A 27,628-nucleotide genomic window follows, 5' to 3' on the forward strand; every position below is an offset into this window, starting at 1 on the left:
ACCTGCTAGTTCATTTATTGATTGTAGTTCATTTATTGGTCATATTCTGGATACTAGTTTATGTGGTTATATGTATGTGTATATATATTTACATATATGTGTGCAATATGAAGGTTGAAGCATGGAAATTTTTGTTATCATTTCTTGTTTTTCAATCTCTGCTTTGTTAACTCAGGTGTAAGCATTGAGTATTTTGGTTGTGCTTTTTTATAGTTGCTGTTTGCTGCTATGAAGAAGAGACAAGTCATTAAATTAGTTTCTCACAAGTTGTTATATATAGTTTTGTTTGCAATCTGTTGCTAGGGGCATGATATAATTTTGTCAGTTCTATATCAAACAAAAATCTGTTGATTTTGATGTTGAATTCTTGGAAAGAGCTACAGAGATTTTACATAAATACTTCCGGAGTGATCTCAAGGTACCTAAAGGCCAAAGACTTAAGATGAAAGATCTGAAAATTTCAGTTTATTAATTCCCCTTTCTTTTGCTTGCCTCTGTTAATTGAAGCACCTTGTGTTCATATCATCATAGCCTGCGGTTTTCCATGAATAAATCAATGTACGATTTTTTTAATTACCTACCCAAGCTGGATTTGCACTGCTTACTCTTACAAGTACCAAAGAAGAAAGGTTCAGGGGTAGTAGCTAATGGAACAGCAGGAGAAACCAGCTGCCTCCAACATTTTAAGCACTATGTCATCTAATTTGCTAACAACAAGTCTAAGCATTGCAACATTTGAAACGCTGTTGGCAGCGAGCTAGATACAGCACAGCTTCCAATATTACTGACTGCTGTGTATAAAAGATGATGTTATCAACAGTGGGCTTTAAAAAATTTTCTCTAGAAAGGACAAGCCTTAAGATATTTATCTCCTAAGTAACTGCTAACACTTTCAGAATGATCACTTTAAGGCAGTCAATTACGTTGACATGGTTAGGATTTGAAAATACGCTTTGGCTTATCATAACTGCAAAGGTAAGAGCAGCTCAAATTCCTAGGATTTGCTTTTTTTCACCATCGAGCTGCCAGTGAAGGAGCCCTCACCTCTGCACTCAAAACTCAAACTGAAGGAACCGAGCACGCAGTTCTGCTCCGGTAGTACCTGGGGCTGCAGGGGGGCTGTTTCGGCAATGAACAGGAACTGGCCACGCACTGGTGCAGTCTTCTGGCCTTCACAAGGTCTCCCAGAAGTACTGCATTTACTCTTTAAAATCACGATGAGCTTAAACTTTCTGAAGTGAAAGAGAAGACAGGAATTTTTGTAGGAAAAGCTGAACACCTGAAGACAAAAGGTACGCAATGCACCAAACTGATAATCGCATGTGGGGTTTCTTTTCAAATTCGCAGTCTGTCTCTGGCTGTGTATCGTCCATTTTGAAGTGATGCCCTCTGGCCGAGGATGCCATGTCAATCATAAAAGTCCTGGTTCACCCATAAGCTTACAAAATTTAGCATTTTTTTTCTTAAATCTTGCCTTCCTTGGAAGCTGGTGATTCATGACTCTTAGAATTGGGCGTTTATTGTTTGTTCAGAACATGAGTTTTTAACAATGTTTTGAGAAAGATTTGAAAACATATCCAAGGTCTGTTCTAAAACTTCAGAATGCAGAAGGCAGATGATAAAAATAGTGTTAAGTCTTTAATCTCAATAGAAGTTGAATTCCATTTGGGGGCAGGAAGCTGATTTTTCAACACCTGGAGTTGCACTGGAGCTTTCAGCTTTCTTCCAGCCTAAGTACAGTCAGGAAAAGACACTTGATGTTGAGGGGGAAAAAAAATTGCTAGTCATTCAGAAAGGATGAAAAAAGTATTGATGAGCCATTTGGCCGCTTTTTAGCCCATCTGGTCAGATTTATTCCAGTGACCCCGAGATATGGGTGCTACAGAGCTGGTGATTAAATGTCTGCTCACGCACAGCAGCTCCAGCGACAGTTTTGAGGTTCAGCTCCCAGCGGAGGACGCGGTCAGTCAGGAAGGGCGGGAGAAGGACCCTGGCAGTTAGGGTGGGCGGGGCCATCTCCTGTCTGTTAGCAAGAGCAGGAAAAGCCATTGGTCAGTCAGGAAGAGCGGGAAAAAAGCCCTTGGTCAGTCCGGAGGGGCAGGGCGAGCTCCTGTCAGAAAGGGCGGGAAAAGCTCTTTGTCAGTCAGTCAGTCAGGAAGGGCGGGAAAACATTGACCTTGGTTTCTACAGAAATGTTCTGCTTTTTCTTTCTGGCCCTGTGGTTTGGCCTCAGATCATGAGATTCAAATCCAGCATACAGAACAGCCTTTTCTAATTTCTTTGGTAATCTCTTTTGCCTCTTTTTAACAGGGCTTCATCCCTTCCAGAGAAGTTGGATTGGTCTGCACCGACCGTAATGGAGGACCACATTGTGTGTTCCACTGAAGTGCCAGCTGGGAACAAGGCCAGCTTCAGGGAAACAAGTCTGTCTGGTCATGAGAGCCATGTCCCTAGGTAAAAGATGTGAAAAATAGCACCCATACTCTCTTTCTGTGGTAATACTTAAGTAGGTAGTCCACCACTGCACCTGATGGGCTTGTGCAAAATTGAAAAACATACTCCCCTACAAAAACAAAGGGGCTCTCACACTACAGACAGCATCTCCATTGCCTCAGACCTCTCCAAACAGTCTGTAGGTACAGACAGAAATACAGAAAACCGTGACGAAACAAACATACTGAATTTCACTCACAAAAAAATTTCATTATTTTTTTAAAGACTGTTCCTGTACACATTATATCAACCTCAGAAGCTAGAACAGACTGGGAGCATCTTAAAAGTATTTTAAAAAGAAAAGGATAGTAATAATAACAACAACAACAATTACTTGGAGAGTTCTTGGTCTTTGTGGCAGGGTACAAGAACAGCATGGCTTTAGTGATGTACAGTCCTGGGTTTTGGAGCGTGTTTGTTTATTACATTGCAGATTTTTATTTGTAACTGTTTCTCTTGTGTATTTATATCGTTTGCTTGCTAAAGGTGCTATAATATTGATCTTTTATGCTATTCATGTTGAAAACCATTTCTTGTGCTATGCAGAAACAAGTATCTACTCATGCTGCAACCTGTTAGAAATGAGCAGGCAAACCCTGTGAGATATACAGTGCCTACCCCTTCTCTGCTCAGATTTCACTGTTAACTAAACCAGAGTGAATTTTAAGTAGGCATACTTGGCCAGTATTGTATGTTTGCTTATTAAAATTCAGTTAATCTCTGCAAAAGGAGACAGAATATCAGCGGGGGGTGCACAGAGAATTGCTGTCCTCTGCCTCCTATTTTGCCACATTTACAACTCCTGTTGGCCAATAAATTGGGAAACTGGGATTGGAACAGAAGCCTGGACTTTCAAATTCTGCAGCAAACTTTGAAGTACTTCTGGAATATTAAGACAGTTACAGTGGACAGAACCAAATGAATACATAAAATATTTATGAGTATCAAAGCAATGACATGGTTTAGATTTCCTATCTACCTTTCTGTTCTTTTATCCATCTGCCAATACATATTTTTACTGTCTTCAACAATCTAATTTTTGTTATGTTGGAGGTCTGCACCACAGTCAGCCTTGCTTACTTATTTTACTCTTACCATTTGCTGCATTATACCTTTAGCTCACCAGCCAACCATTTCCTCTGTGCTTAATAGAATTTCTATTTTGGATATGGCAGTGAGATGTATGATTTTAATTTGGAGGAAGAGACTATGAGTCTGAAAGTTAGGGAATCTTGGACTTGATTATGAAGCTATTATACAGTAGAAAATGAATTTACATATTGGCTGCATGACCAGGCCTTCTTGTATTATCAGCACTGCCAATGCTTCACTGTTTTACCTTTGGAAAGCCATTAGCCTCTCTGTGTCCAAGTTTATTCATCTGAAAACCAGAAAAAATCTTACATTGTGTTGTTGAATGGTTTAATATTATAGGACAAAGATGTTAGTAATACTAGTAGGGTTTTTTTATACCGATAATATTACACATAACATTTTAAAATAAAAGGTTAATACTTTCCAGAAATTGCTTTCAAAAAATTATAATCTAGTTTCAGCAGAATAAGGAGTAAGTGGAAGCTGAGCTACAAAATGGAAGAAACACATTCAGCTGATAGAAGAGAGCTTTAATGACACTTCATTATTAAGAAGACTCATAGCTAGGTTTTAAAAATCATTCTTGCTGATTTTGTGGACAGTGGGGTAATTCATCTTGTGTGGTGTGCAGTGGTATTGACTCATCTCTTCTTAGTATATTACTTAATGACAAAATTGGACTTTGCTCATAAAACTTCGAGATAAAGTAAGTTTTGTCTATTCTTTTAATTCCTACCTAAACTTAGGATGGTATATAGTACACTTGTAATTTTAAGGACAGCTGAAATGTTGGAGTCAGATTGCTTATGAAAATAAAAAGCATCTGTCATAACACTCAAACCATACTACAGTTTTGGTGTAAGGGATGTGCTGCAAGGTTACTTTGTGGTTTTAGGTGAAAGATACAGACTTTTTTTCTTTTCACAGCTCATCTGTTGAGATTAAGCCTTCATATAATTAAAATACCTAACTGTTTGTTTAGGGCAGCAGATCAAAAGGTTAATGTGCAATGGTACAACAGGAAGTATTTGTAGTGTTGAACATTTTTTAATTTTACAGCATTTAAAAACAACTTAGCCCAAATCATAGCCAAAGCCAATATTACATCATTTATAGTAAAACATTAATCATTAGTCACAAACCAGCCAGTTGGTCTAAAAGTTGAGCTGGTGAAAAATTTGATGGTTTCAGGATTGAATAGAAATGTACTTTTAATTGTGTCCTCAGTCATGCATCTGGAATGGAAAGTCAAAGATTTTAGGGAAACTGAGCAAAACAAAATTAAAAACCAAATGAGTTCCTCCACAGTTTTGAAACAAATGCATCCTTGAAGCACTTTTGGATTACATAATTTTTGTAGGAGCAGGGATAGATGATCAAAACTCAAAGCAGAACTAGATTTTATCATATGATCTCTATCATTAATTTTCTCTGTTTCAGTTCTGAAGTTCTTGGAGCAATAGAAAATGTTATTCAAGATGTACTTAAAAGCTTGGCCCAAAAGAAAGCACCTGTTCTCACACTGGCTAACAGATCAGATTGGAGGAACATAGAGTAAGTATTACATATTTTGAAGTCCTGCCTTATATTAATAGAAATGCCATGAATATAAATTTGATTATGTAATTTCCAGAAAAGTTAATTATACATAGTTTTATAAGTACTAGAATCAATAAATAATTTGACTTCTTAAAAAGTAATGGACAAATAAAAAGTAATGCTTAGTAACCACTCTGCATGAACAGGCATCATGTATTAAGTAATAGCAGACCATAGCATAAAGGGGAATGTAAAACTACCGTAATAGAGGTTAGAAAGGAAAGGGAGGTCCTATAAACAATCGTTTTCTGGAAGCAGTAGAAGCCAGAAATGGTAAGTTGTGTTAGAGTGAAAAAAATCTGCTTTAGGCTGGAAACAATTACTAGCAATTTCATCTTCCAATGCCCTTTCTGTGCTTCCTCTTTTCTTTTTCTCTTCTTTTCCTTGTGGTATCACTTCTTAAAATGATAGTGATAAATTTATCTTTTTGTTCTTCAGAGAAGATGCATCTTACCTCTTCCTGATGTATTTCTTACCTCTGTGCTGTGTTCTAAATTCATTACCAGCCAAATAAAGCAAACCAAGTTTCCAATATGTTATATAAACTTCAGATCTTATGCCAGCTTATCTAGACAGGATCAGAGAAAAAGCAACCTGTCCTCCTTCATAACACATTTTTGTAATTTGTAGAAGTTCCTTGTGCAACAGTATTTTTCCAAGGAGCTCATTTAAACTGAAAACACCTGAAACTGAGAGATTAATTGCTTTCTATAATACAGAAGCAGAAGTACAGAGGAAGACACAAATCTATTTCTTGCCTTGTAATAGCTTTGGACATCAGTGGGTTAAAGGATATTTAGATTGATAAGATTGCAGAGATGCTCATAAGTGGACACGTTACAAACATTTGAGAAAGCATAGCAAACCTTCCACACATAATGCTTTGGTGGAATACTCATTTAATGAGAACATTATATTTCTGTCAATCAGAAAACCTGAGGGGACTGAAGGTAACCAGTTAACTGAAAGGCTTGTATGTCCCAGGGAATTCAATGGTTTGTGTCTTGATAGTTTGACAAAAATGTTTCACTCAGTTGTCTGTAAAATTAAAATACTGTAACAAAGTTTTGCAGTTTTTGGCAATCTTCAGGGAAATGGCATTCCAGGCTAGAAAAACAAATCTGAGATGTTATTTGCCACCAGAACACATAGGGGGAAAAATGTTCAAATTAAAACAAGTTAACATCACAGTATGTTAAAAATAAGACTCATCAATCACATTAAAAAAAGCCGAACCATTATTTATGGTGGAGAAATGTAATCTATGATATGCATTTTCATTGAATAGTGACCTATATCCCAGTTTAAGAAGATTAAAATAAAAATAGACAAATAAAAGTAAAAACAGAATGCCAAAACATAAAATGAATGGAAGAAAATATAGTCAGTGGGACATTTTTTTTTCTTTTTTAGGCAGCCTTTTAATACCTAATCTACATAGCTGGAATCTGCTGGGCAGGAACTAGTAGAATGAGAGAATGATTTCATGTTTGAAATGTTCCTTGTAAACATTTGTAGGTGCCCAGAGAGATATTTACCTGAGAATGATGTCAATCAGTGAGAATGCCAGGCCTGAAGTAGTACAGCCAGTTTCCATTGTCCAGCTGTATCTTTCCAGAAAAAAAAAAAAAAAAAAAGAAAAAAAAAAAAAAAGGATTTCCCAGTAGTGGAAAGAAGATTTTATAGAAAACTACTCTGCTGGGGTTAACACAATCCTAGGAAGAATTGCTGGATGTCCAACCTAGTGCCAGTTTGCAGTTGCCTTTGTGAAATATCTGTGGAAGCTGCATTGATCAGGTTCTTCAGCACACTGATTTCTGAAAGGAGTGTTCCTTATTTAACCTGAGAGAGCAATCCAGCAAAGTGTTGATTACTGTTTTCATCCCATGCAGTTACAATGTAGGGAGCCTGCAATTGAAAAGCACAAACAACTTTTACATGTTGCAGGACAAAGGCAAGAAAGTTACTTTAAAGCTGGCAGGCAGATGTTCCATTGCTGTTTGTTATTGTTGTCACTTTACATGTGTGCACCACGGTGTGTTCTGCCACCCAAAGGATGCACAGAGCAAAACCTTTGACAAAGAAATTTAGAAACGTTATGTGGTTTTAGATAAAATTATAGCCATTTTACTACCAATACTTTTTAAAAGTACATACAACTCTGAAATGAAAAATCATTCTTTAAAGACAGAACTGTCATGTCATAAGGTATTAAAAAAAATTGAAGTAAAATAATGAAGTGTCCTTAAGAATATAACTGATTCTTTTGGTGATATGTGCACCTTCAGACATGAAATGGTGAAGCATGAAATGGTGGAGCTTGTTTAGATTAAATGACTGTTTAGAGAATAAGATGGACCACATTTTTGTTTCCAAAAGTTAATGATGGAATATAACTGAGTTATTCCAATAATAATTTAAGGGCATAAATTAGATAATATTATTGTAATATGAAATAATAACACTTTTTCATACATTCTACATCAGAAGGTCACTGTGTCAGACTTGATTTGTATTCTACTAATGATTCACATTTTTTTCTGTCATTTATTCCTTTGTATTCATGCTAAATAATAATTGATGCTGATACATTAACTGTTATGAACATGTATGAAATATTTTCTGGTCTCTACTTCTGTCTGGAAACATGTATTTTAGGCTTAAATTCAGTCTTGAAGCATCGTCTTGAGAAACTCTTTCATGTTTTGAAGCCAATGATCAGACGAGGGGCAGTTCAGTAGTGTTTTTGAATGGGTCATTTTGGCAGATGATGACTGCTGCTTGCCTTTCTTCTTCAGCCATTCCAACTACACCCAAGCTGATGGTTTCTATACTGAGTCTGAAAATAGCACTAGCATATTTGATGAGAGGAAAGGGATGTGAGTCTGAATTAGCTTGCAGAGAACAACAACTCAATACTTTTACAGTTTTATTGTATTTGTTTGCAATGTATCAGATTTAAAGATTCTGTAGGTCTACAGATGATACCACATTGTACTACAAAACAAATAAGAAGTGACTGCCCTAGATCAGCACCAAAATTTGGTAAGTTAAAAATGTCCAAAAGCAGAATTCTTGTTTCTTCTTGTATTTTAGTTCAAAACTTTGTAAAAACACCCCAACCCAACCAACCAAACAAAAAACCCCGACCAAACCATAAAAAAGTATTATGCACTGTGATTTAGAAGTGTATGGCTCATATAACCTGATATTATGACCAGCCCTCCAGCTTTTCTCTTCTCTATTGAATTATAGTGAGTGACAGTGAAATTAATACAGCATTCTTACAGTTTCTACCCTCCTTGAATGAATATCAGCTGAAGGCATATTCAAAAGGTCTTAATGTAAAAATATCACCCTTCTTCAAAAAGCTAGCTAGTAAAGGAATCTTGGAATACAGACAATAAGCTAATTTCTTTTTCTAACTCAGCCATTTAATTTCTTGGCCCGGACAGCAGGGCATACATTCCCTCACTTAACTCCATCATATTTTTTCTAATTGTACTAGAAATTATTTAGTCTATTGATTAGTACAGTCTCTCTGTACTTTTCACAGCACATTAAAATATATGTTTCAGAGTTTTATTTTATGACACACAAATATGGGTCAATATCAAGACAAATGATTGTATATGCATTTCTGAAAATGGATAAAATATTTTGTAAAATGTATTTTTTCAGCTCTGATGCTCAAAATATTATCTATGATCTATAAGATGGTGCAGAGCAATACTTATGCAACTAAAAGGTAACATACTACATTTCTGTCATTTCAAATAAAGTTGTATTTTAAGAATGTTATTGTGAAAAAATGCCTGTAGGAAGCAAACCTGCGGGATAATGGATTCCTGTACATAAAATGCTTTAGGTTGATCTGATTATCCATGCCCTCTATAAAATTCTTATGACCCTACAGCTATTTCAGTATTATAATTAAAAATACAATATTTTGTCTTGATAGAGATATATATTATTCAGATACACTACTGTTTGGTAGCCAAAGTGTTGTGGACAATATAATCAATGACATTTCTTGCATGCTTAAGATGCCTCGGAGAAGTCTACATATAGTAAGTGGCTTGTTGTGAATGTTTTTATTATTATTTCCAAATTATATAAATTGAACTGAAAGGTGAAATATCAAGAAAAGTTATCAGTAGGAAATACATAGGTAAATAAAAAGTGTAATTTGTGCAAATGAAACCTAATTATGGCTTTATCATAGCACTCGAAAGGTTTCTTTCTTCAGAGAAAATTCATAGAGTTTCCTTGATCCAAAGAGTTTGGGACAAACTGGCAGCTAAAATCACAGGGCCTTTTGCTATTATTTCATGAAGGCAGTGCTTAAAATTCATAGTGCAAGACATCTGTTTAGCAATTTGTACTCAAATGATTTGCTAACTTGGGGGTTAAATGAAGATTTAAAGTACGTCAGAGATGTAACAACCTTTCAAATTTACTTGTATCTCATGCCTTACAAGAATTCCTTTGTATCTAAAAATGCAGTTGTTAACATAATTTATTGTATGCCTTTACGTCCTTGATGACAACAACATTGCTTAGTGTTCAAAAGGTTGATGGCAGTCAGTAACTGCTTATTACCAGTCAGAATTCTTTTCAGAAGTTTCTTGTTTTGCCTGTGCAGTATAGTAACATAACAGCACGTAACTTCCAGTTTATGTATACAACTTACTATTTTTTTCAGCTGTCTACAACTAAAGGTTTTGTTGCTGGCAATTTAAGTTACACTGAGGAAGATGGTACAAAAGTGAATTGTACCTGCAGTGCAACAGTACGTATTATAAAACAGTAACAGTAATTCATAGCATCTAACTTTGCATGATATCCTGCGCTTCTTGTAGCCCAGGTTACTTATTATTATACAGACCTGTGCTTGTGGCAAATAGAGACATTACAACCTGGGTGAAAAAAGACAGATAAAAAGTGTTGCTCAACTGTATTGCAATTCTGAAGCTCAGCTATATACTCACCAGGCATATAACCTTTGGATATGGTTTTTAGCACTACCTTCTACCATGGGAGCCTTGCAGAGGAAGGCATTTATACTGGGCATCTTAGGCTTTATATTACAATGTTCTGTCAAATAAGTGCTCTGAATCAAAGAATCCTGGGCACTCTGAACATACTTTGTTTCTGTCACAATAGATTGATTTCTGGCAGAGTAAGAAAAGTCTTACAGCCTGAGCTAACATACTCATATGGTCCTCAGTGAGCTTCTACCACACTGGGGAGACTCCTCTAGTAGCAGCAGCACAGATGAAAGCCTGAACTGAGCCTCTATAATTAGAGAAGGAAACCTCTTTCTGGACCGAAATTACATTCTCATTTACAGAAGTTTAATAATGATTATCCATCAGCATAAGAGTTGATATTGTCTTCATGTGCCCAGCACTGTACAACCAAAGGTGTATAATACCAGGCTGTCTGGTCTCAGGATTATCACTTATACAGGAATTACAGACATTAGAAGGCTTGTATTGTCAACTAATTTTATCAAAGGTGGTGCTGAGCTAAAGTGAACCTTCATAAGAGTCAAGAGTCAAAAGTGGTTTGAGGAGATGAGATTCAACTAATCTAGTCCTGAAAGATTTCCTATAGCCACACAGAATATGAAAGCAGGAACAGAACTCAGACTTGCTGACTGTTGTCATGATTTCCTGGAAAATGTGTTCACTGTAAGCCGAAGTCAGTAATTTCAAAATGGAAAGATAACCTTAGCTGCTTATTATACTTTGTATTTTAAGCAGAGCGTAAAGTCCCCTGTTATTAATGCTCTTCTACAGCTCTTCATGTTTTTATTTGTTGAGTTGTTCCACCCTGGCACCAGAGGTGATTTAGCAGTCAGAAGTAAAAACAGACCACACACTTCAATATATACATACTCTTTTGCCAAGTTCTTTCTCCAGTTCCTGTTTTCTCATCCATGTGCTTGCCAGATTGAGCCAATCCTAATATAAGATGTAAAGTAAACATTACTATGTCTTCAAATTGTTGCTCCAAAATACTTATATAATCAGGTTATAGGTTAATAACAGAAAGGATTTAATGGTCTTCCAAAAAGAATACATAAATTAAGCCTGTATTAAATTTGCAGTCTTCACAACCAGCTGACTTTTTTTCTGGCTAAGACAGATAAAAAATTAATCAGGACATTGTTATCTCTGTAGTGCCCATATGATGAACAATCTTCTGCGACAGTAGCACAAACACTTTTGAAAAGCATCTTGTTATAACAGGAGGACTCCTACACAACCATACAATAGAGCAGGATATGAATGGTTGAATACGCTTATAAAGAGGTGAAAATGTCAGGATTGATCTTGTACATAGAAGATGAATGGTTGTTTCAGGATGTAATTGTGTCCTTCATTACCTAATGTTGTTATTTTAAAATATATCATTTTCTCTATTTAAAATGATTAATCTCATTTTTGTTGTTTTAGGCAGTCACTGTGCCATCTAATGTTCAAGGAATTAAAAGTATCCTTTGCGCAAGAACTCTCATTGCAGACTGAAAAAATAAAGTAAAAACAAAGAATATTCCAAGTTAAACAATGTTCTGGTAATTTTTTCTTTGCTTGTTGGCTCTGAAGTTGAGTCATGAGCACTGCTTTTGGCTCCAGAACAGGTATTTTAGAGCATTTCATTTTAATTGATTGGTGTGATGGATCATTTTACATGCAGCTAGCCTTAACAGAAAAGATTTAATCTCACATGCCAAATTTATGTTAATTGTAGAAAAAGATGCAACTTTTCAGAGACTCCTGGATGATGACTTCTGCAATAAATTGTCCCCATGTATAATGATTACGGTATGCATCTTACATTTCATATCGTCTAGCTAGACATAAGAATTTATATAATACTTCAGCATTGTAGTGGTGCTCAAACTTGGTCAAAAGACCATAATAAAATTAATATGAAACATGTCTAACAATATTTTTTTAAATTTTATTATCCTCATAGAAATACAAAATACACATTCTAAAGTCTTATTTCCTCCAAACATCTCCTTAAAGCTTGGTAGCTTATCAACTTCATGTGCTGCTGCAAAGTAGCTGCCCCACTCAGTCTCAGAAAGGCTTAACTGTTGAGTAACCTTTTGTCCTTCAGGATCCTATGTTTAGCAAACCCAAATGAAACAGAATTGGTTGATTTTGGAATGTACTGAAAGAGCTATGAAGCCTGGAAAATTAATAAGAATGTGTAAATGGAATATGCATACCTACTTGTTCTGGGACAAATTTGGCCCACAATGAGGAAAAACCATATCCCTAAACCAAAGAGAGATAAGCATTTATACTATGCCGCATATTGTCCAGTTGTAGTCAGTCATAGCAAGAACTTGGCTTACATTGTTTCATTAGTGCCATAAATATTTTTGACAAGAAAAAAGTGGCCTTCCTACACCAGCTTATACAGATACCAGGGTACATCTATACATCAACTCCCAGACCTTACAAACTAACTCCTTAAATAGAGGGCTGTATGATACTTCTATAGTGCCTGTAATCCAGAACATCTGCTGCGCTGCTCCCCAGCCTGGTCCTCCTTCGCTCCTCACAGAGCCAAAAGAGGAGCATAGAACTTTCCCTGCGAAATAGCTGCTGCAGAAATATTTCTGCCAACATTTTGTTTGTTTGCTTGCTTTTAAATGACAAATGTAAACACATATGTAGCCAGATGTTGTTTTAATGAATTTAAAACTGTCTGCTTTTATTTTATTTCCTTAGGGAAGAGGTGTACCAGATCTTAATACTCGACTTTTGGTCAGAAAGCTGTGGGATTCTTTTCAAATTCCTATTTTCACCCTTATGGATGCAGATCCACATGGTAAATCTGTAGAGGTTCAATGACATAAAAGGAAAGCAAATTTTATTTAGAATGTCTTTCCTCACTTTTATGGGAAGGTATGCAGAGCACAGAGATCCAACACCATCGGAAGGTTCTTGATTTATGCAGAATATATCTAGGAGTACAGAATGAGTTTAACTGAAACATCAGTACTGGCTTTACATCCCCATTGAATATACCCTTACCCTCTGTGATGATTTTTTGTGCTTTGAGGTATTAGTAAAAATCTTACCTTGTACCTAAAAAAAAGGAAAAAAAAAAATAGAACTCTTAACTCAGCATAGAGCTAGATTTTGAAAGTACCTGTCTGCCTAAAAATGAGGATAAGGATAATGGCATTTTATGACCCATTGCCTGATTCCACTGATTTTAACGGGAGTTAGGCACTTGACCACTTCAGGAGGTCCTAGCTGTACCTTTACAGAGTTAAATACCATTGAAAATGTTGCTCTGTCAAGAATTCCAGCTGTTGGCTGGGCTATTCCTTTTGTGAAATAAAAGGAAATAACAGGAACTTTTGTAAACGTTGCTCAGTTTTGTATAAAGCAAAAATTTTAACTACATTATGATCCTTAGGCCAGACAAACATGAAGAAAATAGTATGTTTGAGCAAAGGGAGTCTTTTATTGGTTTTAAAGTAGTTAACATACATTTATATTAACAATTCAGCACTCACATCAATAGTTTACAGTAGTGAAAGCTAGAAACAAGTCTGATGCCAGCAGGAATAAAGTTAATCCTAAACCAAGTCCATCACATTCTGGATGTGCTATTCTATTACATCAGTGGCAGGTCTGAAATTTCCCTCATTTTATGAGGGATTCTGTGTATTTGAGTGCGTATGCCTTAGTTTGAATTCAGAACCTGAATTCATGTACACGAAATGTAGAAAATCTCTTATGTACCTACACTGATCCCACCTGAAATTAGGGAGATTGCTGCAAAATGAGAAGCAGCTGCTCAAAGCAGTAATATTAAGACATACAGACTACACAGGATAAAGATGATAGGTGTTGGACAATGTGCAAGAGCTGATTATCCTTGGTTTTGAATTGACTATGCACAGACAGCGTGAAACATTTAACTATATAAAGGTGACATATTATGCTCAAATTCTGATTATTTTGACATACTCTAAAAATAATTGTAAACTATAAAGAACCTCACTAACCATAAAGCCATAAACTGTTATGCCATAAAACTGAATTCTTAATGCAGTCTTCTTAAACATGCCCAGTGTGCAGATAAACAGACACTTGACATTTGGTATTCTGCAACCTAGGTGTAGAAATAATGTGCATCTACAAATATGGATCTGTGGTGAGTATAATTTTTCTACTTCAGATTCATTGTTTTGTAGCCCAGCCTTGAAGCTGGAATGTATGAAATGTTATAGCCTTTGTTAGAATGGTTACTGCCTTTTTTTTTTTTACTATCATTTTGTTTCAACACAAAGACACAGTTTTTAGGCCTTGTTTATTTGCAGAAATGGCTTCTTCCTGCAACAAAAAGAAACTGGATAACAATGACAGGTGTTTCATTTACTATATTTCACAGTTTTTCCCTGCTGCACAGGCAGTTCAAATAGAAAAGTGTTCTCAATTTTGCTTTGTTTCTGCCTTAGAAGAGAAATGAGGGCTGGAAGGGATCTTGGGAGGAGGAGTACTTAACTTGTGAAATGGCCGATTCTCTGCAAAATCATGTTATGTTGGTAAAGGTTTTGTTCTGGGGTGCGAATTTGCTTATGGATACATGTGTTAGTGTGGAACATTATGGAAGAAGAGGCAAAGGGAACCAGAAGGCATTATTATATCACATTGCTAAAAGACGAGGTACAGGAAGACAATATGGAAGACAGGCAGACTAAGGTGAAGGCAGAGGGCAGAAGCAGTTGGGTGAACTGTTCAGTAGAGCAATAGAGAAAGAACATCCAAAGTAAAAAACAAAACAAAACAAAAAACCAACCAACAACAAATAAAATGAACTTCAGAAAACTGTCAGATATCGATGATGTCAGACTTCAAATATATGTCCTACCATATGCCTCAAGGAGATCCAGGGAGACAGAATTCCCAAGTTTTCAGGTGATCTGTCACACCTTCAGCTCTCCTACAAAGGTGTGTAAACTGATAAAAGACTGTCTTCCAGGATCAAATTAAATTGTCAGGTTCCTTTGAAAGTTTATTTCGTTCAGTTAGAGCAACAGGTGTATCAAATGAAACTAGAATATGTCAAGTTCATTACAAACAACGGAAGTATTCCTTTATACATGTAATTTAACTGTGATACTTTGCTGTAGGGTGCTGTAGATGACAAAAGTTTTCATGGATTCTAAAAGCAACCTGACAAAATCAAGTATTACACTACCACCACTTCTGGCTCAGAGCGTTGGGAGTCACAAACCGTTGGGAGCAGGGGGAGTATTCTGAAAAGTATCATTAATTGCTTATTTGTTTTTACACTTTTTCCCTAAGATATTTACTGTAGCCATGATGCTGGACCAGATGAACCTTTGTTTGGGCTATTTTTATATGATGTGGTACTTTCCAGCAGAAAATATCTGAAATTTCCAGATTTGATTGTCATTGCTCCTCCCAGCTTAATTTTTTTTTTGACAGTCAGACTCATACTGGCTGTAAAAAATAAAACCATTTGGACTAGACCAGCCTAAATTGGACTAGTCTAGAACGTCACAGGCTGAAGGGCACAAATCTTAGCAAAGGGACAGTTTCCAGCAAGGGGATATGGTAAGCTTCAGTTGCACTATGTTCTCCTATACCATTCTAATAGTGAAAATACCTAATTATCTTTGTAATAAAACCTGACCATGTCCTCGGAAGGTATATATCTCAAACAATTTAAACTAAAAGTCACTGAATGTTACAGTTGACCTTTCTTATTTTAGTCAATGTCTTTTGAGGCCCATCATCTCACCGTTCCATCTATAAAGTGGCTTGGTCTCCTTCCGTCTGATCTTGAGAGGTTAGTTACTTCCCCAAAAGAAACAGAAGAATTATTCTATTTCATAGACAGGAAATGCAGTCTGACTTAATGCACAAAAACACAACTGACATTTAAGTCCATTATTCTTTTCATACATTATTTTTCCCTAATATAAAGAAAGAAGTTGGAATAAATATTTTTAAGTATATGAGAAAACTTAACAACTTTATTTTCTTTTCAGATTAAATATACGCAAAGATGTCCTGATTCCATTTACAAAGCAAGATCAAAATAAGTTAGCAAGTATACAAAAGAGACCTTACATTGCTTGTCAGCCAATGTGGAAAAAAGAAGTATGTATAAACCTGTTGTTTCCTATTTCTTACTCCCCACAGGACAAATCCTATCGTCCGCAATCCTGTTCCCCATTATGATGACACACTCTTAGTAGGGCAGAACCAGTAAGGTTTTGCAGCCCTACAAGAAGGCAAGATTGAGAAAGCCCATGCCCTGGGATGTGTCTCTGAATCAGCGGGCCTCAATGGCTCACAGGCCAGAACTGGCAGCATTTTAAGCTTTCCTGCCGTTAGTCATCCAACGATCCCATGGGACTTTACTGCTTTCCTAAGTATTACAGAATATATTACATCTTTACAAGTAGGGGAATGCTTACAGCAGTTACTTACTCAGTACTAGACCTAATCGTGCCTGTAGCTTTTAAAGCATATATTTCAATGCAGGCATATATTGTGTAAAATGGTTAGAAAGGAAGAAAAGGTATTGTGTACCTTCTCCTTCCTGTTTATACTCATCTTACAAATTGTTTGCGTCACTGAGGTACACACGAGAGAACACATAAACATACAATAAAATTAATCTCAGCTCAGCGACAGGGATTTTGCAGCACCATTTCTAGTAATACTAACTTTACAGTTCTACATGCACATCCAGCAAGTGTAATTCTTACTTAAATAATCACCTAAGCCTGGATCAGGCTGTTACAGCATCACACATTAATTTGTTCTTTTTTTTAGCTGGAAATTATGGCAACATCTAAACTGAAGGCTGAAATTCAAGTTTTAACTTCTCTTTCATCAGATTACCTTTCCAGAGTCTATTTACCAAACAAACTGCAATTTGGTGGATGGCTATGAACGCTTGTTTGCAAATGAAATGTTTTTTCTTGATATTGATTTAGTTTGTTGACTGCTCTTAGAAAAAATGCAGAGACAGAGGAGTGTGCTTCACCTTCTTGTTAGGTTTCTTTATCACTGTATTGTATGTAGATTATCATTGTATCTTTTTCCTCTTTCAAACCATAAGACAAATTACAGTTCTTTTACAGAATACTGTTGCTTCAATTTTGTGGCTTCTGCAGTGTAACAATGCCAAATGAGATGGTACACACATAAAAAAATAATGAGAAATGTTCTTTCTGGCCAGAAAATGTTAAGTTAAAAAATGTGTCAAGGAGTTGCTTTGCATTCTGTCTTAAAGCACAAGATGATGCTGTACCAACCTTTTTATTTCTGAAGAGAGTAAAAGACTTCATTAACAATTTATTGCACATGCCTCCTTTTGGAAACTATTTTAAATACAGCATTGTGGCATGTTGTGTTCACTGTAAATTCAGACCGAAAAGTCAGAGATAATTCTTCATTACTGCATGTCTCAAACAGCTATAAATGTTCCAGCAACCAAATTACTATTTGTCTTCAGTGAACAAGTAAGCAAGCAGATGTTACTGATTAAGAGTTTAATAAACAAGCCTGTTAATGATGCACATCATAACAGAATCCCTTCTTCATTCTCTTTACTTAGTTGGCTCTAAAACAGTAAAAAGGAGCAAGAAACTGTGGTGATTAAAGTGCACAATAAATTTTACACGAGGAAACCAGACTAACTGCGTGGAAAATACTTCCAAAATTGACGTACACAGTCATCAGCAAGGGTCTTAGAGATAGTATTTTCAGTAGACTTATCTAGTTGGGTTTTTCTACTGCTGTTCCACCAGCAGTAAATTCAAAAGGAATTAAAAGTTCCTTTCCCTTTACCGCACAGTAGCAGTGTTACTACCTACTAGTAATTTCTAGCGTCCAGGTGCACAAACAGCCTACCTCCAGAAGGAGGACAGGGCTTTTTCCATCCGCAGGGGCGATGGCGCGGGGGTACTCCTCACCGCCAGCCTAACGCACGGCTGGGCAGCAGAGAGCTCTTCTACGGCTGGCCCCAAGCGAGGCTTTATTTCCACGAGAACAGGCGAGCTTCGAAACACTTGGGGCAGTGCCCTACCAAAGGCTAACGCTCCCGCAGCCTCCACAGGTGCCGTTTCCCCTCGCCGCGGCCGTCCCACCCGCCGGCACCCCGACGCCCCAGGGCAGCTGAACGTGCTGGGACCCGCCCGACCGGGAAAAACACCCACCCTCCTCGCAGCGCCTGCACCCCGACCGCGTCCGCTCCCAACCGCGCTCCTCCCGGCCGGGAGATCGCCCTCTCCCCGCGGCCGGCCCCTTCCCGCCCCGCCTGGCCAAGGGCGCAGGCGCCGCCACCGCCCCGCCGGCCGCGGCGCCTGCGCAGAGAGACGCGGCCTGCCCCCCGTCGCCGCCGCGTTAGCCGCCGGGCCGCGTCGCTGGAGGCAGCGGGCCGGAGCGGGCCCGCCACACGGGTGAGTGAGGGCAGGCGCCGGCCGCCGCCCCGTGCTCCCGGGCGGCCCGGCCCGGGCTCGCCCGCGGGCGCCCGCCGCCCCCCCTCCCCTCCAACGGCCGGACCTGGCGGCGGCGAAGCGGCCCCTCCGCGAAATGGCGCGTCCTCGCCTGCCGGGCATCCTCGCTGCCCCGCCGGGCGGGCTGTAGGCAGAGACGGGAGGCGGGGGCGTGTGCCGGAGGGGGAGCGCCCCCGGGGAGGGCTGTGCCGGGCGCGGGGCTCCCTGAGGCGCCGTTGCTGCCGCAGCCCGGCGGTGCCGGGGGAGGGTTGGGGGGCACCGGGGGGGGGGGGTTCGCTCTCGCCAGGGGACGACCGGCGAGGGATCCCTGACAGCGGTGGCGGAGTGGCCGACCGGGAGGTGTCAGGGATCCAGCTGCGACGAGAAGTGTGGATTTTTTCTTTTCTTTTTTTTTTTTTTAAATTTGGTGTACTCTTCTATCCCTGGGTGCCTCCCAGGCGGGGTGAGGGGTGTGCTGGTGTAGTGGCTGCGGTCTGACACCCTAGGGATGCTTCAGGGCCTTGCAGGTCTCAGTAAGGCTTTTCCTCGTTTGCAGGGCAAGGATGAGTCTGTTTGGATCAACATCAGGGTTTGGTACTGGAGGTACCAGCATGTTTGGCAGTACGACTGCAGATAACCATAATCCGATGAAGGTATGTGCCTTAGCCCCCGCTGTTGTTCTGCTGTGGTTGGATGTGTCACGGCTGTACCTACTAACTCACACCACAGCAGTAGTAGGATCTCGGTGCACAGTTTTCAAATGTGGCTAATTTTGGTTTGTCTTCTGCCCTTTATAGGATATTGAAGTAACATCTCCACCTGATGACAGCATATCTTGCTTAGCATTTAGTCCTCCAACATTGCCGGGTAATTTCCTCATTGCAGGATCATGGGCAAATGATGTAAGTACTTGCAGTCAGATCTACAGATGAATAAAGTGGGAGCATTGGTGCCTAAACTGCAAAGTGTGACCCTAAACACTTGTGCCAGGGCACCTGAAAAATCTTCCTTGTTGCAGAACTGCAAAATCTGCATCTGGTGCCAAGGCACTAAGTTTGACATAGCTGACCTGCTTCAACTGAGAAATTCAGTTGTGGTCTTCAGATAAGTCATTCCTCTGCCTGTGTGTTTTAAGCTTCAGCTTGGAATATGCAGTCATTTCCCTCTTAGATTTTTATTACTTTGACTTTTCTTTTTCCTACTTGTTTGGTTTTTAGCTTCATTTTCTTACACAATTAGGCTAACATAGTTATGCTTTGCCCAGTGAAAGAACCATGAACACAATGGTAAATCATCCAGTTTGACAGTGTAGTCTCAAAAAGATTAAGTTCCTACAACCTTATTGAAGTTTGGTTGGATTGAAGGGTGAGATCCCAACTGGAAAACAGGGAGGGGAAGACAAACCTGAGGGCATTTTTTAAATGTTCTGTTTGGTCTGTTGGCCGGTAGCCTGCAGCAGGCAGCTTCTTCCTAGCTGATGGTTAAAGGCTCCCCAGGAGAGCACTGGGAGGTGTTACATGATCGTAAGGTACTTTTGAGGTGGGGTTGAAGTTGTGGGGTTGAGTTGTAGCTGTATAGTTAAAAGGAACATAATCAGAGAAAATAAGGTTTCAGTAGTTCTGAAAAAAAGCTTGGTGTTTGTAATCGTGCTTTTTGTTGGATAAACTTAAGACTGGGATCTTCAAGAGGAGAGGTGTTTTAAGTTCTTAGTGTTAATATGTTACGTCTGTATACGCTTCTCCTGTTACAGGTTCGCTGCTGGGAAGTTCAGGATAATGGACAGACAATTCCAAAGGCTCAGCAGATGCACACAGGGCCTGTACTAGATGGCTGCTGGAGTGATGTATGTTCCTATTTAAAAATAAATAAACAATTTTTACCAAAACCCTAAATAAATTGGCATGTGGTTTCCAGACAGACACGAGTGCCACATGTAGATGCAGCCCATGATTATTGTATAGACTTATGTTACTGTAAATATGTGCTAAGAATGTCCTAATAGAAAAGACTAGCATGGGCCTAAGAAGGGTAAAAGCGAGTTTAAAAGTAATAATGTATTTAAAGCTAGATAATAGCTAGCACAGTTTTCTCTTTTACGACGCATACAGTCGTAAATAAATTTCCATTTTTATGTTTCTTCTTTGTCTTGCAGTCCCTGTATATGTTACATTCATGTTATGCTATTACTAGAAGAGAGTAAGACTTGACAGTTTGCTAATAGATACTGCATGATAGGGCTATTTAATCTCTTGGCCTTATTCTTGTTTTTTTAGGATGGGAGTAAAGTATTTACTGCTTCCTGTGATAAAACTGCCAAAATGTGGGATCTCAACAGTAATCAAGCTATTCAGATTGCACAAGTAAGCAAGCAAGCCCCAAGCTATTAGGTGGTTTTTTTTCCTTTTCTATTTTTTATTAAAAGCTACCTTTATTAGCAAATTAAGCTAATGTTTAGTGCTTCTGAGTAGATGCTGCTATTTGAAGAAGAGGTTGTAGGGTCCTTTTTATATTTTTGAGATAATGAAGTGCACATGAACAGGGAGGCCTGCAATCAAAGTGATTTGAATAACCTGTACAGCTGTTTCCTCTATTGTACTCGAGAGAGCTCTTCCCATTGCTGCAGTGATCTCACTAAGTCACCCTGCTGCATTATATATGGGGGGGGCGGAATTTAAGAAATCATTGAATTCACTTTCACAAATACTAGCTTTCTGCTGTAGCAGTAACAGGGATTATAATTTACGTTCTCAATTTAGAAGTGAATGTCTGTTTGTAGACTATGTAGTTATGGTGACTAAAATGAGTTACCAGTTACATAACTTAAGAGAGTTAGTCCTTTTAATGGTTGCGTCTTGTATCTTATTTGGGGTGATAAAATGCAGATTCTCAACCTTGATTTTAAAATCTTGTTGATGTAATTAACATAGGCCTTTCTTCTGCAGCTGTTGCAGAAGCTGGTTTTTTCATTAGTGTAATACGTTAATTAGTTTAGTACATTATTTATTACAAATTGTTGATTTTTTACCATGATGGATAATACCCTTTGTAAATAAATAGAAAGTCCTGCTGTTCATAATTTGTATTTCTGCTGTGACCATATTCCTATACAGGGTGACTTGATTGTAGTTCTTTGTGTCAGGATCCATTTTTTTCTTATGTGGGTGTTTTTACAGCATTAAACACAATAAAGTCATGACCAACCTTCATCCTAACTGCTGTGACTAAAATATTGAATCACTTTTCTTGAAAGGATTAAAAAAGTGTAAATACATACAAAACATATGAGGAACATAAGAAATGTGGACTGTTGTCCTAGTAAATGTAAGTGTGTTTGTAATTATTTTTTTTTCAGCATGATGCTCCTGTGAAGACTATCCATTGGATTAAAGCACCAAATTATAGCTGTGTGATGACAGGAAGCTGGGATAAAACTTTGAAGGTATGATTTTTACCTGAACGAATTGACACAAAGTGTGCTAGTAATCTGTGTATGAAAATACCTGTGAAGTTAAAATATTTTAGTAAGTACTAATACAAAAAAACAGATTCATGAAATAGCCTCACTTCAGAGGTTTGCAGTATTCTGACTATAGACAAGAATGAAACAACTTAGTACCAATTGCATTCTCCTTACTAAAGTAATTTAAATGGTGTATCCTCAACTCCAAGCATAAGTTTGTTCATTTTTCTGTTTCCATCAGTTCTGGGATACCCGTTCACCAACACCTATGATGACATTGCAGCTCCCTGAAAGATGTTACTGTGCGGATGTGGTAAGCCATGATATACGGTAAACTAGTGTCAGCTAGATGACTGGGAGTATGAATAAACTGGCAGTTTTGGAGGCTTCTGTAGGTTCGCACTAAATACTGACTGTTAGTATAGAATCATAGAATAGTATCCGATCTCTGTGTGATTTTAGCAATAAAACATAAATTGACTTTCTTGATCAGGCTCTGGAAAAATACGTGTTTGCATCATACAAAACATGCTTAGTATCCTTTCAACATCACAAAACCGAATCAGCACTAGGACTGACCTACCCTCATTTCTGGATGAGTTTGCATTACCCTTATTGTGACTCACATTGGAAGGGTCAGCTAATAATTAGAAGGTTTTTGGTATGTTTAATTTCTCAATGGCAGGGAAGAACTGATTTGTTTTGTGTGAAGATATGTCTACAAATGAATTTTGTTCTTTCTTGTCTTCCTTTTTCTCTCCCTCTCTTCCCCCCAGAAAATAGTCTAATTCCTTTAACTTCTTCAGAGATTTCTGCGAAATAATAAATAGAATTCTCTGCCATGCTATTAACACAAATGTCTCTCTTCCAACCTATTTTACAACCTTACCCAGGTTCATCCTATGGCTGCTGTGGCCACTGCAGAAAGGGGTTTGATAGTTTATCAGTTAGAGAATCAGCCTTCTGAATTTAGAAGAATAGAATCTCCTCTTAAACACCAGGTAAATGATTATATTTATTACAAGCTTATTTATATAGATTGTTGAAATTCTGGGCTTGCCATTTTTGGGTAAAAAGAGTGTTTCAAAACCAAAGTACTTTATCTTGGTATGGCACATGTCCCAGTTTGCCGTTGATCTGTTGCTAATTTTTGTAAGGATTTAGAAATGTAAATACTGTGGCCCAAATTCTCAATAGAATTTGACCTATCTCTTGACCTTGTTTGTGTTTTTGCTTTACTTTCCATTGATGTATGTGATGCTTTGTGTCCTTGTGGAAAACAGACAGCATTCAGAAAATCTGGCCCTCAGTCCTCCGTCTAAAATCCTCTATATCTTTCTCAAATTTAGCATCGCTGTGTTGCTATTTTTAAAGACAAAGTGAACAAACCTACTGGATTTGCCCTTGGAAGTATTGAAGGAAGAGTAGCTATTCACTATATCAACCCCCCAAATCCGTAAGTATCCTTTAATAAAACATCCTTTCTTTATTGCTCAGTTTACAATGAGGAAAGTAAAAAGACTTCTTTTTCCCCTCCCCAGTGCAAAAGATAATTTCACTTTTAAGTGTCATCGCTCCAATGGAACAAACACTTCAGCACCTCAGGATATCTATGCTGTAAGTATTCAGCATATACCACTAGAGCATTTATACAGGGCAATACGCACTCAATGTAAAATTGGCTGTGAATTGTTTGTTCTCCTTGGCATCTTATCTTGCATGAAGTTATCTTAGATGTATGTTTAAAGACCAGTCGTACATTAAGAGGAAAGGCAAGCTCTTGTACTTCCCTGAAAACAAGCACCAGATCAACCATTGATAAAATCATTGTGGTGGAGATGACACTTGTTAATTTTGCTGATATTGAAGCAATACTTAATATATTTGTGTAATGGGATTATGCATTGAATTTTTAGGTACTACAAAAAAGATGTTGCTTTCCTTGTTGCTTTGGTGGGGTTTGGGGTTTTTTTGTTTTTGTTTTTCCAGAAAACATATCTGAAAACATTTAAAAGAAAATTAAGAACTATATCTAGTTGAAAAAAGTCTTTGCTGTGTATTTACTCTCAGGATTCAGCACATGTGTTGTGAGTGTTCCCATGTGTGGTGTTTTACACAGTATTTTTTATGATTCTGCAGGTAAACGGGATAGCATTTCACCCTGTCCATGGTACTCTTGCAACAGTAGGCTCTGATGGTAGATTCAGCTTTTGGGATAAAGATGCACGAACAAAGCTAAAAACATCAGAACAACTTGACCAGCCAATATCTGCTTGTTGTTTCAACCATAATGGCAATATATTTGCATATGCTTCCAGTTACGATTGGTCAAAGGTAAGAAAGGTTTAGACTCATATTTGTATTTACAGCTGACAACTAAGACTGTCTTTTCATATGAGGCTTTCACTGTTCTTTGTAAATAGCAGCTGAGTCTTTCTAATTTCACAAGCATGCAAGAGAACTTAAAATGGTCATTTTAGACATCTGACAAAATTTAGCACTGAAGTAGTGCATTCTTTGGTTTTTAGCTTCAGTTGGATAAGATTGCTAAATAATGCTATTTTGCAAATGTGGATGAGCAAAATGTAAATTACATGATTCAGAAGTTATTCTGGTTGCTTGCACACATTCTGCTGTGGGGAGTGTCATGGGACAATGTGGCACCCTGACAGGTTCCCACAAATCTCTGCTTCTTTTGCGGATTCTCTTTAACTTTAAAAAAAAGCTGTGACTGTGGTTATAAGCATTTAAACCAGTGTTTGAATGCCATGTACTAAATTTCCAGTACCATTCAGCACAGCTTGTTGGTAGCACTTATTTATGTATTTCTCTTCCAAACTTGACTCAACAATAAATCATATAGATGCAAGAGAATCGCAGCAAACCATGGTATGTGGAGGACCAATGCTCCTTAATAGTTTAAGAAGGGGTAGCAAGGTTGAAATGTAAGTGATTTTAATGGAATGGCAACTTCCATTAAAAGCATTACTTTCCTGTTATAACTAGTGCTTTTAAATTTGAGGATAACATTCCTTGTGGTTTTGACTGAAATGAATGCAGAGATCACACAGATGAACTTGATTGCATGCCACAAAGAGAGCAAAATTTTAATTTACTGCATTGTATCTAGTCTTCGGGATGCTGCCCAAAGTAAGATAACTTTGTTAGATGCTAGGGCAGATGAATTCTTCTGTTGTAGATGCTTGGGTAGACTGCAGTGGTAGATAGGTACCGAGGTATCTTTCAGATCTGTAAACCAATATTATGTAATAAAATTAGTAGGTACTAAATTTCCTTTCTAGAACCATTTCTGTCAAGTGGAGTTGGTAATTTTCAAATGATGCGTTGGACTTTAATAACTTTATTGGTGTCTACTCTCCCCGATTTGAATACTTGCATATTGAGTCAGTGATGTGTATGCAAATAACGTCAATATGCAAAATAGTATATTTGCACCTGCAGTTGGGGAACAGAGATATTTTTGCAGTTGTCTGTAGAACTTTGAAAAAAATGTGACCTTATTTCATTTAGAAGATAGAAAACATAAAGTGAAACTGGGTGGCCGTTAACATTTTAGTTTCTTCTCTGCCTAGAATGACATTAAAAAAAAATCATATTGAGCTCTTATGCTGCATCTGTAAAGTAGAGCTTAGAGATACATGGTTATTTTTTTATGAAAAGCTTTTTATACCTTAAAAATGGATAAACGTCCCTTAAATTTTACTTTATATGCACAGTTTTTGTAATTACTTGTTATAGTAAGCTGTTTCTAATCCACCAATGTTGTCCAATATCTGGTCGTAAAGACTTTAAGATTAAATCTTAATAAACCAAACTGATGGTATATTCATCTTCTTACGTTTTAAGGTAATGATGGTATTTCTTCTTTGAAGAGAGTAAATACAGATAATTTTTCTCTTTAGGGTCATGAATTTTATAATCCACAAAAGAAAAACTACATTTTTCTGCGAAATGCAGCGGAAGAGTTAAAGCCCAGGAATAAGAAGTAGTGAGTATGAGTGTGACTTGTGTTAGTCTACGTTTTTCTGCCATTCCTGCCTCTACTCCACTGCTCTTCTGCCATTTGTGCCCTATTGCACCATGGTTCAGTCAACTTTGGATCGCTAACGTTTAGCAGGAACTGTAAAAATTACATTAAATGTATTCTGACTTGCTGGAGAACATTTTTTGAAATTAGAAATTCTGATGTGTATAAGAAAGCGAGGCTAGTATTCACATGACTTAACCACTGTCTGTTCCACAGCAATAATGAAATTGCAGCAAAATCTAAATCTGGGTTAGATATTCCTGCTTACAAGTGCAACCATTTATATCTATGGATTTATTTTATTAGTACTACTTTAAAATATGTTAATTATAATAGTTCTGGAGAAGATGTATAAATACTGTATTTTTTGTAAGTACTTGAAGAATTGCAAGTAATTCTTCTCAAAGGAGGCTTGTTATTACTTATTGTTCAGGGGTTCTTTCATTGTTTTCTGATTTTTAAAATGGAAATACTGTCCACTGTATGCCAGGAAGAAATGCCTTGCAAATTGTTTTCCCTCATTTTTTTTGATGAATTTGGTAGGTATGTGAGTGGCCAACAGCAGTGACAGAAGCTCAAGACAGACGATGGGCACAATGCAAATTCTACTTTAGTTTTTTCTTGCGCTCCAGCAATGGACATGATTTTTGAGCCAATGACACTCATGCTCATTCTTCAGTCCAAAGGAGAAATTGTCAGTTGTGCCAAGTGATACATAGTTCAGTAATAAGAGCAAACCATTAAAGGGTTTGTTTCGTTCATGACCACACCAACGTGTGCAAAATACTTGTGGCCTAAACTGCTTTAAAACTGACACCTTTTAGAGTTAATAGTTGATTCTTCTACATCTCTTAACATACTTTTGTCCCTTAACAGGGGTTTCTGGACTGAAAAAAAGTACTCATTTTTTGTATTAACTAGAAAATAGTGCTGGTGAGTTTCATCCTGATCAAAAATGCTGTGAAACAAAACAAGTGGGTCTCTTTCTGACTTGAATCTACCACTGTTTACTTTTAACTAGCCAATTATATACATGCCAAAGTTTTCTTTTTAGAAGTGAATGCTTATTATTCCTGTTTAACTATTGTTTGTTTGTTAATGACTAAATAAAAATGGGGGGGGCGCATGTATAGAAATACCTGTCATATTGTACAAATTCTCTGTAAAACTGTATGTTGTAATGCTTATGGTTATGGATTCGTGCTACATTTCAAATAAAATTTTTACTAAATGCTTTTTTTATATTCAGAAGTTCTCTTATAATGATATGGGCAAGGTGGTGTGCTTCACTTCTAAAAGCAGCTTCTTGTCCTTTCACTGTAATTCAGATACATTTTCTGAAAGTACTTTTTCCCCAGCTGTTTGAGCTGGAAATCTAATGTTTTTTCAAGTCGCTATTCCATTATGAACGATA

The 27,628-nt window shown here is 37.6% G+C and overlaps 2 protein-coding genes across 3 annotated transcripts; both read left to right on the plus strand.

Moving 5' to 3' along the window:
• The first annotated feature begins 1,009 nt into the window (after positions 1 to 1,009).
• Positions 1,010 to 17,522, plus strand: SPO11 (SPO11 initiator of meiotic double strand breaks). The gene is made up of 14 exons (XM_075022580.1): positions 1,010 to 1,292; positions 2,311 to 2,454; positions 5,029 to 5,142; positions 8,144 to 8,232; positions 8,869 to 8,935; positions 9,149 to 9,257; positions 9,893 to 9,979; positions 11,652 to 11,688; positions 11,911 to 12,020; positions 12,942 to 13,041; positions 14,345 to 14,382; positions 15,968 to 16,044; positions 16,247 to 16,358; positions 17,040 to 17,522. The coding sequence occupies exons 2-14, from the start codon at positions 2,357 to 2,359 to the stop codon at positions 17,157 to 17,159; spliced, it is 1,158 nt and encodes a 385-aa protein (XP_074878681.1). The 5' UTR covers positions 1,010 to 1,292; positions 2,311 to 2,356; the 3' UTR covers positions 17,160 to 17,522.
• Positions 17,523 to 18,564: 1,042 nt separating this feature from the next.
• Positions 18,565 to 27,447, plus strand: RAE1 (ribonucleic acid export 1). 2 transcript variants are annotated; one of them, XM_075019903.1, is made up of 13 exons: positions 18,565 to 18,670; positions 19,263 to 19,359; positions 19,504 to 19,608; positions 20,457 to 20,549; positions 20,980 to 21,066; positions 22,059 to 22,145; positions 22,408 to 22,479; positions 23,060 to 23,167; positions 23,516 to 23,622; positions 23,708 to 23,783; positions 24,306 to 24,500; positions 26,090 to 26,175; positions 27,091 to 27,447. In XM_075019903.1, coding segments are annotated over exons 2-13 (1,107 nt in total). In that variant the 5' UTR covers positions 18,565 to 18,670; positions 19,263 to 19,269; the 3' UTR covers positions 27,092 to 27,447. The 2 variants fall into 2 exon arrangements, with proteins under 2 accessions (XP_074876004.1, XP_074875994.1); XM_075019893.1 differs by having other exon boundaries at positions 26,090 to 27,447.
• The last annotated feature ends 181 nt before the right edge of the window (positions 27,448 to 27,628 follow it).

Source organism: Buteo buteo, chromosome 2 (genome assembly GCF_964188355.1).
Source record: "Buteo buteo chromosome 2, bButBut1.hap1.1, whole genome shotgun sequence".
Classification (NCBI taxonomy): domain Eukaryota; kingdom Metazoa; phylum Chordata; class Aves; order Accipitriformes; family Accipitridae; genus Buteo; species Buteo buteo.

Coding starts and splice junctions, on each gene's coding strand:
- RAE1 (XM_075019893.1), top strand. CDS start 19,270: ATGAGTCTGTTTGGATCAACATCAGGGTTTGGTACTGGAGGTACCAGC. Junction 19,360..19,503: donor ATAACCATAATCCGATGAAG/GTATGTGCCTTA, acceptor TGCCCTTTATAG/GATATTGAAGTAACATCTCC. Junction 23,784..24,305: donor CACCTCAGGATATCTATGCT/GTAAGTATTCAG, acceptor ATGATTCTGCAG/GTAAACGGGATAGCATTTCA.
- SPO11 (XM_075022580.1), top strand. CDS start 2,357: ATGGAGGACCACATTGTGTGTTCCACTGAAGTGCCAGCTGGGAACAAG. Junction 5,143..8,143: donor TCAGATTGGAGGAACATAGA/GTAAGTATTACA, acceptor GCAATGTATCAG/ATTTAAAGATTCTGTAGGTC. Junction 9,980..11,651: donor ATTGTACCTGCAGTGCAACA/GTACGTATTATA, acceptor TTGTTGTTTTAG/GCAGTCACTGTGCCATCTAA.